At 41.4% G+C, this 15,149-nt stretch overlaps 1 protein-coding gene across 2 annotated transcripts in view; it reads left to right on the top strand.

The window, feature by feature from the left end:
• The window catches only part of MTRR (5-methyltetrahydrofolate-homocysteine methyltransferase reductase), a 399,747-nt gene that overhangs the window by 78,474 nt on the left and 306,124 nt on the right, over positions 1-15,149 (top strand). For both annotated transcript variants that reach the window (XM_085606098.1, XM_085606097.1), the window contains 3 exons: positions 3,449-3,566; positions 9,149-9,512; positions 10,174-10,293. In XM_085606098.1, coding sequence (XP_085462224.1) covers positions 3,449-3,566; positions 9,149-9,512; positions 10,174-10,293 — 602 coding nt within the window. The remainder of the gene's footprint in view (positions 1-3,448; positions 3,567-9,148; positions 9,513-10,173; positions 10,294-15,149) is intronic.

Raw genomic sequence — 15,149 nt, 5'->3', positions numbered from 1 at the left:
ATATGGATATCTGCTGGAGACAGTTGATTCCCGTCATTTTATTCACATTCACCGTGTGGCTGCTATCTGCTCTCCAAACATTGTTGGCTGTCACTTGAAGAGCAGAAGGAAGTTGTCCATCTTGGACATCTTCCATTTTGCAGATGGCTACCAACTGACAAAGGTAGTTTGTATTCCTTACCGTTTGTGTGCAAAGGAGTAAAATCCCTTTGCTCCTCACATTCCCTAATGATTCACAAGGATTAAAATAAATGCCTTGTGAGTTGCAACAGCTATTACAACTCACAGTACCTTGGAATACTTCCTTTTGAAATGTTTCCCCTAGCAATGCCTGCCGGTCTGCACAGCTCATCCTTTGCAAAAGAAAAAGCCTTTATAGATGAAGCTCCTTCTTAGGCCCTCTTACCCTTTCTCCTTACTCCCCTTTTCCTTGTTTGATCTGCTCTTTCTACCTGTATCCTTAGAGCAACGAGCATTGGCAAATCCAATAGGTCTCACCTATTCAATAGCCATTGACTTTGTCAATATGTTTTAGCCATGTTGCACACCAGCGTGGCTGCTGTTCAGCATGCATTCCTCTTGCTTTCCTGTAAACGCTGTCACTTTAAAGTCACTGGAAGAAAAGTAAACTCCAAGCTTCCTCGGAAGAAGGAGCCTGATATTTGACCTTTGTGTTTAAATTCACAGCAAAAGTGACCAGATAAGAACAAGATTTAAAGGCCTGTTTACATAAAGTGAAATCTCGGAAGGATTCAGTAAACATGTTTTGGCCAAGGGACAATCTCAAGCTGGACAGCTTTAAACAAATAGAGCCAGCACATAGAAAGCAAGGAAATGTGAGTTACAAACCACGAAGCCGATGGTAAGCAATGGGCAGAATGTATTTCCAGGATAGCTTTCTGAATGTCCCCAAGATGTCTTCAGCACACCAGACAGCATAGGCTTCGACCTAAAAATAATGTTTGCATGAGTTTCTTAGCTTGGTGTCCTCCCGCAAAGACAACTCTCAGTTTCACCGCACACCATCACTTTACTACGGCTATCGTATTGTCCGACACCCATTTTGAATCCTGGGATGGAATAAAACATTTTGAATATTTTTCCTACTTTTCCTTTGTTGGTGTAGGTGAAACAAAAATGATAGACAAATAAAGCAGGCACATTTTTTGAGTGCAGTAAAAGATTTTACATTTCAGTGTGGAACATAGTTGTCTTTCCTTTACTATCACACCTGCATTCATTAGGTCACATGACAAAGGGAAGCAGTTGGTTTCAGGGAGGAGGGTGCCAAGTTCAATGTTTATGGAAGACGACACATCTGTTTACCCCCCCTCTAAAAAAAATACTGAAATTAGGTGATTGTGTTGCAGTACTAACAAGGTAAGTGGGTGGTTGCCTACCCTAACCATTTTAATATGTGATGTGTACCATTTGGCGTTATTTGAGTTGAATTAGCAAAAATGTCTATGTGTATGGGGAAGATTAAAGGTCAGTCCCATAGTATAAATTGCCTTTCCCATGAGGATTTTCCACGTTATCTGACCTCCCCAGGTTCTTTCTTTTTTAAATTAAGGTGGTCCTTACAAGTAACTTACTTTACAAGTTGCCGTCAGTCTGCATGATTGTCATTATGTTTTTCTTCTGGTGCTCCCAAAACAGCGTGAGCTGCAGGAGAACACACTCCCAGCACTGTTGCTTCTGTACACTGGCTATCCTTCTATTAATAGATTGTAGAAGGATTATTGATTTGTGAATAACATAGAAGCAGACAGAGTCAAGAAGCTGTGTTGGTGGATTTGTACTCCCTGCATCCCCTGAACTGCTGGTAGCTTTTGAAAGTATATATTTCTGGGATTAGATGCAGTGGCAGCTCCTCCGTTAAGGCAGAGGAACATCGCCCCTGCAGCCGGCCAATCTGTCATGCGCACTTCAAAGCCTGCAATCCCACTGCTGTAAAACAGCAGTGGGATTGCAGGCACAGGTCCCCAGCCTCAAAATGAGCACTAGGTTAGTCTGCTCCAACCAATCCTGGAGCTTCTTTCAGTAGCTCCAGGATTGGTTGGATTCGTATGCAGGTTGTAAACCACCTTCCTTCCTGCTCATCTTTTGCTTGAATGTTATTGAAGTCCACGATGCCTTGTTGAGATATTTATAATGTCTAAGAAATTTGAATGTGGTTGATAAGTAGGCATTAATATTTCTCCAGATGTCAGGAATGAATTATTTTACTGTTTACTCAACCGTTACCTTCATCATACAATCTGAGTATTTACTTGTCTGTGTTTTCCATAAAATATATTGGTTTATACCTGTAATCTATTATTGCCCAAAACCTATGGTTTAGTTTTCTTTTTGGAAACATTTACTGAGACCCATAGTTCATCCTAGTTTTGAGCAGTAAGACCAAGCAACCATTGCAGCCTCCATGACCTTGCGCTTCTTTACATTGACCACGATAGAGCAGGGCACAACACTGTGCTGACTTGTAGTTATCTGTCTGTTTGCAGACTTGCAGCCTGTCGGACCAGTAACTCCACATTACTTTAGTCCAGGTTCCCTAGGTTTAGAAGGAATGGGAATTCCCATCTCCCCTTCTGATCGTGGTTTTGCAGAATTTTCTACCACCAAATGCTGTCCATTCCTTTTTTTAATTGGGAATCTTTGTGTACAGTAGGTCCTACATAAAATATTTGATTACCAGTGAAAAAGGAAGGGTGCTGGGAGCCATGGGATCTGGGACCCATCATTTTCAGAATGTAGGCTACGTCTCATAGCATGTTAATCATTAATACGTAGGTTAATTCCAGAGGAGTACTTTGAGAAAGTCATATTCTGAATCTACCTTGGGCCTTATTACAAGATGTTTTTTTAAGTCACCTATCCTTTAAGTCACCTATATACAGCTAAATATTACTCTTGAGTTAACTTTTGTTTCTATGTAACTAAAATGAATACGCAAATCATTATGAAAAGAGTGTTGTATCAGAACGCAACATTTCGGTATCCGCAAGGTCCCAAAATTGAGCTGTTAGTGTAGTGGCTTGAAGAGTGTCTCTTACACTGCATGTATGGTCAGAAAGTCCTTTCCTGCAGGTCACGGATTTTAGTTCAAGTTAACCAAAATGCGCTCCTTTCATTTATGAGAAGGTATGCCATGAAAAACACACACGTTAATTTTATGTTTTTCAACAAATTAAGGCTGTTGTGTAGTCCTTTGCCAAGCCATGTTAATGGACAGTTCATTTTGTGTGATCTACTTTTATATTTTTTTTTCTGGATTCTTTCAATTTCTGTGCGCGTTCAGGATAGAGGTTTTTTATTTGGGTATATTAGAAGTGACCTAGTCAGGCAATCAAAAATTATCAAGCAAGCAGTGGATAGATATGTATGGACCTTTGTTTATCTTAAAATGCAGGCATTTTTTCATTGTTTTTTGTTTATTTTTCAGCCCTGGGAGATTCTGAATACACTTTCTTTTGCAACGGTGGAAAAATAATAGATAAACGGCTTCAGGAACTGGGTGCCCAACGTTTCTGTGACACTGGATATGCAGATGATTGTGTCGGGTAAGGATATATCTCTCCTGGCTTAACACGTTCCTAGCCTTTGTTAATGCAAACCTCATAAAAATTAAGAGACTCCTAAATCTGTAACTGGCTAAAGGCTCTCTCCAATGAGGGCTCCATTAGGCTAGTTACCTTCTTGTTCGAGTCCCACTGAATCTGATTTGCTGATGTGGGGAAGCTCCAAGAGGGAGAAACTTGTTTTGGCCCAGTGGCATCGCACCTTGGGTGGGTCAGCTTGTCAGGTTGGTGTTGATCCTCCGGAGTTCTTCAAGACCAAAAAGCTTTTAAGTCTCAGGTTTCAAGGGTGGTAGGAGAAGTCCAGCCAGACACCACTAAGGGAGCTAGGACCTCAGGAATATCACTTGGGGATCAGGACTTACTCCGGCGGAGGCTACAAACAGAGTCTGTGTCAGGTGCAGTTGATGTTGGGCAGCTGCGAGTTGTAAGAAACTGCCACTTGGAGATTTGTTTTAGCCCTGAAGCCAAACATGAGGCCATCCAACTGACCCTTGGAGTCTACTTCTGTGCCTTGGGTACAAGAAGGATCAAGTTTGGTCCTTCAGAGCTCCTATTTGGTTACACACAGCAGTTCCAGTCCTCTTCTGTTCTTCCTCAGGTTCAGCAGTGTTCTGAGGGAGGTGCTACAGAATGCCACATGTATGCCTGCCACTAGCTTGTGTGTGGGGATGACTCCTGGTCCCTCCCTAATCGATGGGATAAATGTTCCCATGCGTAACCCTACCCACTTTTGCAGCATTTCCTGTGTGCCCTCTTGCAAACAAACCCACAGTGCCCCTCACTTCTGAAATCCAAAATGGTGAAACCCTTCTTTCCTTGTTTAGTGCCTGTGTGCCAACCAAGAGGTGTGACCAGAGGCTAATGAGCAGTCTCATCAATGGTCACTCTAAACCAGTTTCAAGTGCTACTCTCCCCAGACTGGATTTGGTGCCCACTGAACTTGGAGGATACAATAGGGGCCTGTCCAGTTGTCCTCGGACATCTGCTTGTCACAGGAGAGGCCCCTTTGAAGTAAATTAGGTTCCTGGACACAGTCCAACTGATCTTCCTGCCAGAGGAATAAATCCCACCTCCCCACGCTCTGACCTTTTGTCTCAGCTCTGTATGCCGTTTTCACACCTTGTTCAGGGCCATTCACCAGCTAGATGACATCATGTAAATTAGCCCTTAGGAGTTTCAGGCTGGGAAAAGGTTACTTTCTAAGTAACATTTTAAACCTTTGTTTTGCTTATTATTTATTAAAAATCTGACTTTACCATTAAGTTGGACTTTTCATATTAAAAATAGTGTCTTTCTGCTCACTCAGCAATCAAAGGTACAGTAACCCTACTCGGCCAAGAAGTAAATCTCCCTCTTTGAAACTGCTAGACGAGGTTGTTTGTGCTTCTAAGTTTGATATTGTGGCACCGTTGTGTTCTAAGAGGCTTTTGGTAAGCTCACGCGAGTAAATGTCACGGCAGTGAGGCAAGGCAAATGGTACATAAGATGTTCTATTCCACTTATTTCAGTCAGTTGTAAATACCTTAACAGTCAAGCTAGTTAGATCTGCGGGTGGATCTCTTTAACACAATGGCTAATAATCTAGCTACTACTGCAGTCAACACATTTACACACAATTCACCGACTAGATCAACACTGACTCTCGGTTGTGGTAACTGGGAACACAAAACGCCATGAACAAGCCACAGAGAAATTCAGGTGCTACCCCAGCAGCCTGCCTACTCATCCGGTTCTATTGCAAGCAACAACGTTAGACCTACTCCCTAAGTTATCATTGCACATCAACTTCCTTTAGAACTCAACGTTGCATGCTTTTTACCCTCCTAAAAAACTTTGTAATTTTATCTTTACACCTGAATACAAATAGAGAGGGTAGTTTGACAAAATCAATGGAGGTATTATGCTTCTAATGGTGCAAAAAAAACCTCTTCACTAAGGCACATTAAATCATCTGTCATCCACTCAGTTACCTTCTTAAGTTCCTTAAATCCCACCAGGGAAGAATCAATAGTACTCACCAGGGCAACTGACCTGCTGGCAGAGCAGGTTTGGGCGGAAAAGCAGGCATTTGCAAAATGGGGCATCGAGATATCCTGCAAGGTAGTTTAAGTCTATCCTCAATTTATTTTGCTCTGTAGGCCTAAGAAATGTCATTCTCCCTCAGTTTACTCAGACAAACTGGGTCTACAAGAGCAGAATAATAGGCTTGAAGTCAATGAACACACTCAACCAGCATTAGTTCTTAGAGGGACTCTGAGCCATTTGATCTCAACAACATGTGGTCAAGATACCAACACAAATGGACATGGCAATGTTGCACTGCCCGAGAAACAACCTCAACATGGTCTAAAGGACTGGACTTGGCTTCCAGGTGCCCTATTACCTGCTTCACACAGGGCCGGAATTATTGACAAGAGTAACGTCTTAGCTGATTGTTACCCAAAGGAAAGTCTTTCAATCAATGCCTGGAATATTAAGGGTCTATCTGGTAAAACTGAGGATGAGGCCTTTTTAGCTTACATAAAAACCTTTCAAGTGGTGATTTTTCAAGAAACCCGGGCCCTAGAGGCTTTAGTCCTTCCAGGGTTTTTGGACTTCAGTAAGCTGGCCATCAAAATTCACATACTGGGCCACCCTGTCGGAGGTCTTACCATCTAAATAGAGGCTGAACTCAATCTAAAAATTGAGGAGATTAACATCGGTCATCCTAACTTGCAAGCAGTCAAACTCTTGGAATATTCCCCAACTAGTGCACTTCTGCTGATTTATAAATGTTTATATACATCCCTCGCTAGTTAAAAAGAGACAAACTATTGATATCTTACCGAACTTCACTACTACCTCCAATCCAGTGCCTCTTATACTAATGACTGGCGATTTTAACATGAACTTGCTGCAGACTACAGCACAGGATCAAATTGTAGAAATATTTGACCAGATCTGGCATATCCCCTCATTTCAATCTTGCACACAGAGAAAGGATGCTAGTGGGTGCCAATTTATAAGCGATGTGGAGTATTTGGGTCTGAGAGTCTTGAATGGTTGCATTGACCCAGACATCATGGCATAACCAACCCATCACTCAGCAACCTCTAATTCAATCATTGACTGAACTCTTGTGTCTCTCCCTTTATTTTACATGGTAGATTATACACCCTCAGAAGCTGGCTGGAAAGTGACCTCCACCCGCAGAGGATCCAGTTAAGCTTTCATGTCTCCCTGCATGTCCAAGCCCAGCCAGATACTGGCATAATTTCGGTGACCAATTACAGAAGGCTGTATTGGACAACAGAATTCATCGAGACAGTGCAACTCAAAGCCAGACTCCAATGGCAGAGGGTTTGTGAATCTGTCTCTAGCCCATTGGATCAGTGGGCCCAGCTCTCTAAGCTACTCCTGGAGGACCCAGATTATGACCAAAGGGCTTCAAACGCCTCCACTTTAGTACAAGTCCAGCCTAGAAGGTTCTCTTATAACAGATAAAAAGAAGCTGATCCATGCTTTATGGTTACTTCAAAATAATCCAATTTTGACCTTACAGAACAAGACCCTCCCAAAGCTGAGATCTTCATCCAAAAAAGCCATATGGGGTCAGCCACGTCTGAGGTTGACCTGTACTGGTGCAAAAGTCTTTCAGCCTCCAGAAGAAATGATGCCAAACAGTTTTTGAGGTTGGTGAATCACGCTACAGTCCAGCGGTTGCCCGCCTCAACCTCAAACCTCTCGAACGGTCATCTTATCTTCAGGAACTGTATGGAGGCTCAGAATCATCACAGGGGCCTCAGGAAGCAGAACCTTCAAGCTTGGAGTGGAAATGTTCATTAAGTTCTATCTCAACAGGAAAAGTGGAGAGAATAATCCTCACAAGTCTCCGTGACGGTGCCCCAGGTCTTAACGACTTACCGCAGGCGATCTTCAAACTGAATCCCCTCTTTTGAGCCAAACACCTGGTCACTCTATACAATCATGTTCTCATTAACCAGGAAATCCGAGACATCTTGGGCGAGTCGATTCTGGCTCCAGTCTATAAAGCCGGGAAACCACACTACCTTCCAATTACAGGTTGATTTCCATAATGGACGGGGATGCAACATTTTTTTTCTCAAAATGTCTGGTTGCCAAATTGTTAGACTGGACTGACGTGAGCTCATTGGTGCCGGTGAATCAGACTGGGTTCATTAGGAGAAGTGGCACAACCACTAACATCAAGATGCTGGCCTACTAATCGATCAAGCCAGGTGGCGCTCCATAAATCTACAACTGTGGTATATGGACATTAACAAAAATGACATTGCTTTTATTAGTGAATGTCATTGTGAGATGGAAATATCCTTATAGGTTTTAATGTTGGTTGTATTGGCTAGTGATCATTTTCTGACAGTCAGTAAGCTTGATTTCAATACTTAACCCATTACATATTGTTAAGCATATGTGATGAATATTGTGAATATAAGGTTCAGGGCTTGCTGAGGATCAACAGCTAGAAGCTATCCCCAGTGGTTTTTACTCTTTCCAATATGTATTATATTTATGAATAAATGGTTGAGGGCCAGGCCCCGCATCCAACTGCTGCTGCGCACAGCCAGGCACAGCATGGATGGGCAGACATGGGTGGTTTGGCAAAAGGTGCTGCTAATGGCTAGGCCCTGCAGCCAAACCCTGCTGCACACAGCCAAAGAGCACGCGCAGCGCGAGTTGGGTGGACACACAGGATTGGGCAAAGGGCCTGGCTAGTCCATGCATAATGGCCGTTGAAACGTAAGCACATTATTAGGAAAACACACAATGAAACTCACTAAAACAAACTCAAGTTGAAAAGTAAATTATGGTTCTAGAAGCAAACCATCAAACCACTGAAATTTGTTATGGCTAGCAGTGCACACAACACACTCTATACCTCTCAACACCCACCATGTCACCATTTTGTTATCTTGATCACTCTGGTATTTGTTTCTTTACCTGTGTCAAATTCGTGTTTTAGGCATAGACAGTAGCTGAATAATGGCATGCGTTGTGTGCTTGGCTAACCAGAACTTTTGAATTTCAGTGGCTGGACAAGCTTAAGCCAGCACCATAACTCCCTTTATAACCGTTTCATATTTTTGTGTGTGTGTGTGTGTGTAAATACACACATATACATGCACACACAACATTTTAGTATATAAATATTTTAAAATTCTTATTTATAATTAACTGCGATGCAATGTTTCCTTGCGGTGTAGTGACTCCTAAAGTAAAAATAGAAAATGGTACGTATGATGTAGTGACTCCTGATGTAGTGTCTTCGAAGTAGTGACTCCTGTTTTAGTGGGGATATAGGCGAACTCCTGATGTTGGAGGGATATGCTCGAACCACACCTTCCATTGTACCTTGCGCCTAACGTCAAGCCCCCGAGTGGAAGGCTGCAGGGGGTCAACAACATTTTTTGGGGAAATGTTTTGCTCTCTTATGTTTGTAAACGTGGATGTTTTTCACTCTCAAGTTCTTCTCCTATGAATTAATTTAATGTATATAAAATACGTGGTTGTGTGCTCACTCTCTAATCTTATGTTTTTGTTTACAGCCTGGAACTAGTAGTCGAACCATGGATTGAAAGACTCTGGGTTGCCCTGAAAAATGTAGCCATGTTGAGTGAAGATAAAGACAGCTCCACTGATGACAACCAGCCTGTAACAAACGGTATTGCGGCAGACCAGGACATGCAGAATGCAACCAGTTTGGACCGGCCCATGCAGCTTCTGACATTAACGCCTTCTGTAGCTACCCCAGCACTGCAGAATCTGGTAGACATTCAAGATGGCAAACCTAATCTGGACTCTGAGCCTTCCCTGGTCTGGTCCATCCCTCCTCTTTCACAGGTTGCCTTGAATATTCCTGCTCTTCCTCCTGCATATATAGATGTGCGGCTTCAAGATGCAGCCAACGAGGTAAGTAGAAAGGCTCTGCGTGTTCTTTTATAGCCAACTGGTAATGATGGCGCGCAAATGCCTAGTTATTATTTCTTTTGGTTTTGGTAGCAGAGTCACTGATGTGGCTAATATGTGGGCTAGTTGGTGTAAATACAGAATTTCAAAGAATGTGCCTTATCAGAGAAATAACTATAGTCCTCAGACTATAATGAGTCTCAAATGTGTGATATATTATCTCCCAAGTGTTAAAGTAAAATGTTTGCATGAAAGAAAAAAGAGGTTCCTTAAATGGGGAGTAGTGGAGGATACTAGTCATTCATTCAAAAGGATGAGAAAGAGACAGAGACTTTGCTTCAAGGGAGGGACCCATGCTGGCAAGCTCTAAGCCCAGAGGATTGTAGAGGTCGCAACAATGGATACAGAAAACCTAATCCTGGTGTCTTACTCTATTATTATTAAATGAATTTTGAATCCGATTGAAAACTAGCTGTCCTTCAAAGTATAAATACTTGCTAGGACATATATCTTTGTTGCAAGCTTCACTGTATATCAGTTGGCACTTATTGTTCAATCACTGTACTGTTCATTAGAAACCAAGGAATATTTTTCCCTGTTAGATATTGTAGACATTTGGATTTAACATTTCAGCAGCTTTTCTTAAACATTTTTTTATTTCTAGAAATCCACTTTTTCTGTATTGAATTCTGAGCCCCATTTCCAAGTTCCTGTCACAAAAGCAGAGCAACTGACCATGCCAGATGCAGTCAAAACGTGTTTGCTGTTGGAGCTTGATATTTCGGTAGGTTTAATGATGGTTTGTAATTTTTAATGGAAAAAAGTAAGAAATTGAGTGAAACACTGTATATGAAGTTAAATCACCAAACATTGGACGCTCACAGATATCTGATGTCTTTGCTTTTTGACCCTCTCTCCCGAAATAGCAGAGTTTTTTTCTCTTGGCTTTTTGTTTTCGTGTAGAAATGCCAAAATGTTAGTGACCAATATTCTCTGTATTTGAATCGCAACCTCCAATCCGTCGTGGTGCCCTCACCCTACCTCATTGCGCTGCAAAGCAACGCTATGAATGATGCAACAGGTAAATTTGGTTTGTGTGATAATGGTGCGCACAGTGCTTCTGTATCTGCTTGCAGTGTAGCCTACAACATGATAAATTATTCACAGCCTCTCCTGTAGCGGAGAATATTTGATTGTTTCATACTATGGGAGGGGGGACCCCGCAATTGCGACACTCCAAAATTTATCTCCGTCAAGACGCCCACATTTCGAGGAATCTGAGACCGTGTTAAACCTCAATTTCATGACTCAATATGTCCCGAGTTAAGGTAACTCCCAACACATTAAAAATAAGAAATATAGTCAATTAAGTAAAAGGGCGGACTCAATAACTGAGTTCTAGAACAGAGGAATATTTAAAGGGTTTTATTACAAAATTCAAAAGTAAGGTGGTAGAGAGAGCCAGTACCATACAGGCTGTCAGTAAATAGGGCATTACAGAGAAGTGCAAAATTAAAAAAAATTCTAAGTCTCAAATGGTCATCAAAATCAAGAGAATGACTAACAACATCCCTAGCAGCTTCCAAGTCTTCAGGAAAGTCTTCTGGCTTACCCCTAAAATCAATGGTTTTTATACATTAATTTTGCATATAAAATTAACAGAGCTGCTGATTGAAGATGTTATATTCATAGCAGATCAGAGCACAATTCTATTCTACATCATATTGCCTTCGCACCTAAGCATTTTCCCACTACGTGAGTATTGATTCTGCTCAGTCTTTGCTAATGCTGTCCGGAGGTGGTTGAACAAGCTAGATACATTAACAACAGCACACTATTATGAATGATTAGGGTCCGGTGAATTAGCCGAAAGACCTTGAAATGAGTTACAGCTTTGTGACTAGCCCACGGAAAAATCAAGAACAGCATGAACAATGACAATGGAAATAAACAAATAGTATTCGTCCTTAGTGTGTGCTGCAGAAATAACATATGGTGAAATGTGCAGGGAAAGGACAGGAGCGACACCTGTTTTGAAAAACATGGCTGCCAGGCCCAAATTGAGGCCTAGTTAGCAAGGGTAAGGAAAACACATTTCTGTACATCATAGGAAACTCATTTAAAAAGCAACAGTACTTTATTTGTGTGGTCATGTGTATTAGAGTGTAAAACCACATTTTGTGCATTGTAATTATTGCACAAACGCATAAATGCACAAAATTCTTAACAATACCTTGAATCTCCTGTGGATTCACTACTGCGTATACAATGTAATGTCCATGCCACAAAAAACCCTTTGTTTTCGGAGAAACACATCTTAAGTGGCAGAAACAGCCACACAGTAGCCACATGGACAAGTTGAGAGAACTGGCCTCTGACTTGAGCCATGGTTTCATCAAACACGGGCTGTGCCAGGCGAAGCAGAGCTATGACCTTGTGCCCTTGCTACTTCATTCCCTCTTAGCTGACTACTTCTGATTTTGCTTTCTTCTGTATTGCATATAATGACAAGTTTCCCTCTTTTTCTTTCGTTCTTTTGCCTCATACCACCTCCTGATGCCCTCCTTCTCACTCTAACCTTACTATGGTTCCCTCTGATCCTCTGTTCATTTGTAATCTCTTAGCTCATCTCTTCTATCCTGTTTTATACCTTCTTTGTCTTTAATCTTTAGCTTTCTTCTGGTATAAATCCTTACTCTTCCAAGTAAGTCACTGTTCTGGTCATCATTTAAAAAGACTATGCAACCATTTAACCACTATCTAATTGGTGCCAAGTACATGCTGTCCCTGCCTTTGTAAGATACTTTAGCATATTTTTACAACAAGGTATTATTCTTGACTTAATTCACTTATTTTCCATCCTATGTTGTACACCCTTCTTTAAAACTACTCTCCGTGTCATTAATTTTCTTTTCTGAGCATGTTTCCTTCCTTTGTATTCTTATGAATCCGTTTCCTGCTTTTGACATTGGTGAGCTCTCAATAGTTTTTAGGTCGAAGCCTACCAGACTTGGAGACTATCTGGTTGAAAGACATATTGAGACATGCTGAAAGCTGAGCCCGAAATGCATTCCGCCCATTTCTTACTATTAACTTTGCCTTTTTTCACTTACATTTACTTTCTGATCGCTGGCATTTTGTTTTAATCTATCCAGCTTGTCTTAGTCCCTCCCACGGAGCACAGCCAGTAACACCTCCCTGAATGGCTCCTATTCTTCCACAACTGCTCATTTTTTTGGGAACTCTTTTTTTTCTTTTTGTGAAGCACTTCATAAGAGTACATGTTTTACAGCTGTCTCACCTTGCATGTTTCTCACCCCCACTGCTCTCTTTATGCCTCCGTCTCCTCCCCATTTGTGTATTTTGTTAATCAAAAATGAAGCATTGTTTCTAAGAGCGTTTACCGATGTGGTTATTTCAAGCTGCTAATTATTCTTGGCTTCTGTGAGGAATTTTGTGGATTCTGCCGTCACTTTTATTAGCAGCTGTTTTGACTTTTGCCTCAGTTTTAGAGGCACCTTTTAATGCATGAAAGTGTTTTTTTTGTTTTGTTTATAGGTCGGTTTCCAGAGGACGTTTTTCGCTACTTGCCACAGCATGCCTTCCACTGGGATGCCAGGAGCTGGCAGTTTTTATAATTGCTGAGATATGTAGGTCATTTAGCCAGTGAAGAGCATGGTGTTCTCTTTTGTAGTATGACAACAAACGACCCCTAACCCATTTGCAGTAAAATACATACATTGTCCAAATGCAAAAAAGATATTGTGGGCTTACCAACAACGTACAGGACCGTGGAGCTCTACTATTGCTTATCATTAGCTGGCTCCCCTGTCACTTTCATTTTCCTGCTTCTTATTACATTTTTTGACAATCTTTCATTTTTCCCTGCCATGGAGCAAGGCCTCTCTAATCATGTCTTTAATTGGCTCGTTTATGTGTTCCCTCTGCTTGCTTTTTAGGGAACTATTTTATCTTCTAGTTTAAGCACTCAGGGGAGTTCATGTGTTCTGCAGTGATCTCCATTTTGTGCTTTTATCCCCTCTGGCTTTCTGTGCCCATGTGCTTCTCTGCCACCATGCACACTTGTGTTGCTCTCTTGTCCTTGTGCTTAGGCCCCCTCACTTCATGTTGCTTTCGTTTGTAGTGTGCTTCTGCACCCCCATGTTCTATGCTGCTCTTTTTTGCCCAAGTTCTTTCCCACTTGTTGCTTCTCCCCAGCCTCCATGTTGCTTCATTCCCCTGTCCGCTTCTGCAACCCGCTCATCCATTAATATTATTTTTTAAAGCGAGCCGAGCTCTGTTTCAAAACGGTGCTTTTATGCTATATTTTGAAACATTTACTGATCCATCTCGGATCGGTAAATACATTTTTTTTAAAACGGTGCTCTTTAAATGCATGCACATGCCTACAAAATGACAAAACTGTTGGGTCCTTTTTTTGCGATATTTTTAGGCCTGGTGCGCAACTGCTGCTGTGCTGTTCAACATGACTGAACACATAGGAGAGAACGTTTGGCTTTGCCAATGTTTGTTTCATCTTCTCGCCTCTCTTGGGACCACTGGTGGTACTTTCTTTTATCTTCATTCCTATGTTTCTGGTCTAATGCACTCCATACTTTGGACTTGCCAAAACTCAGAACACCGTGATGGGTACATCCAGGCACTGTCCTGGCCTCTTCTTTCTCTCTATCTACAAAAGTCTTGCCTCTATATTCTCCTCTTGCCTATCTGCGACTTTTATATTGACGATTCTCAGATATTTGTTTTTCGCTCCTTCTGACCCTGCTCCAACTAAACGATCTCCCTATCTATCTTTCTTCAGCTCATACATGGATGTCTTCTGAGATCTTCATATTAACCCAACTAGAGCTCTTTTTCTCAGCTCATTCTTCTTACTCTATCTCTGCTGCATTCCCTCAATTTTCCCTTACACTGTCCACTTCTGCTTGTGACCTTTGCTCGATCTTTGACCACTGCACGTTTCTTCTCATCTCATATTTCTGTTGTGTCTTCTTGTTTATAACTATATAATACATAGTATCCTGCAATCCATGTACAAAAACCCATCTCTAATTTCCTTATTACCGGCGAATTGTGATGTCCCTAATTGCCTCTAATAAAGAAATGGCATAGGGGCTAACTTATAACATTTGTGTTCTGATGTCACAATGCCTACTGCCAGCACTCCAGGAAAAGCAGGTCACATGGCATAATTAAAGCTGCACTTTACTATAAGGAAACACAGCTTTTCCTTATGCCCTGTTTTTCTAGATGAACAGTGATGAGGAGGAAGGTGATATTTATGGAAACGCGTAGTTTCCTTGCTTTGTTATTTTTAGAAAGATGGCATTTCTCTGCAGGTTTCTACACATTCTGAACTCCAAAGTTTTTAAAAATTGTATAAAAGTGATTCCAATATCTTTTTGCTACAAATATCCAACTGCTTTTTGGTGCGTTTAGTTTTGCACTAGAAAATTCAAATTTTATTCTCCACCTTTACAAATGTTCTATCTCTTCTATATATGTAAGAACACCGCACCAATGATTAAAGTCGTTTGTGGGAAAGGTCATGTTGTAACTGTGTATTATAATGAATGACGTATCCCATGCTTGACATTCTATGAACATTGCAAGTCACCT

This window comes from Triturus cristatus, chromosome 5_1 (genome assembly GCF_964204655.1).
Source record: "Triturus cristatus chromosome 5_1, aTriCri1.1, whole genome shotgun sequence".
NCBI classification, from domain to species: domain Eukaryota; kingdom Metazoa; phylum Chordata; class Amphibia; order Caudata; family Salamandridae; genus Triturus; species Triturus cristatus.
Note: the sequence above shows the minus strand (reverse complement) of the source record. Positions and strands in the feature narration are given on the sequence as shown.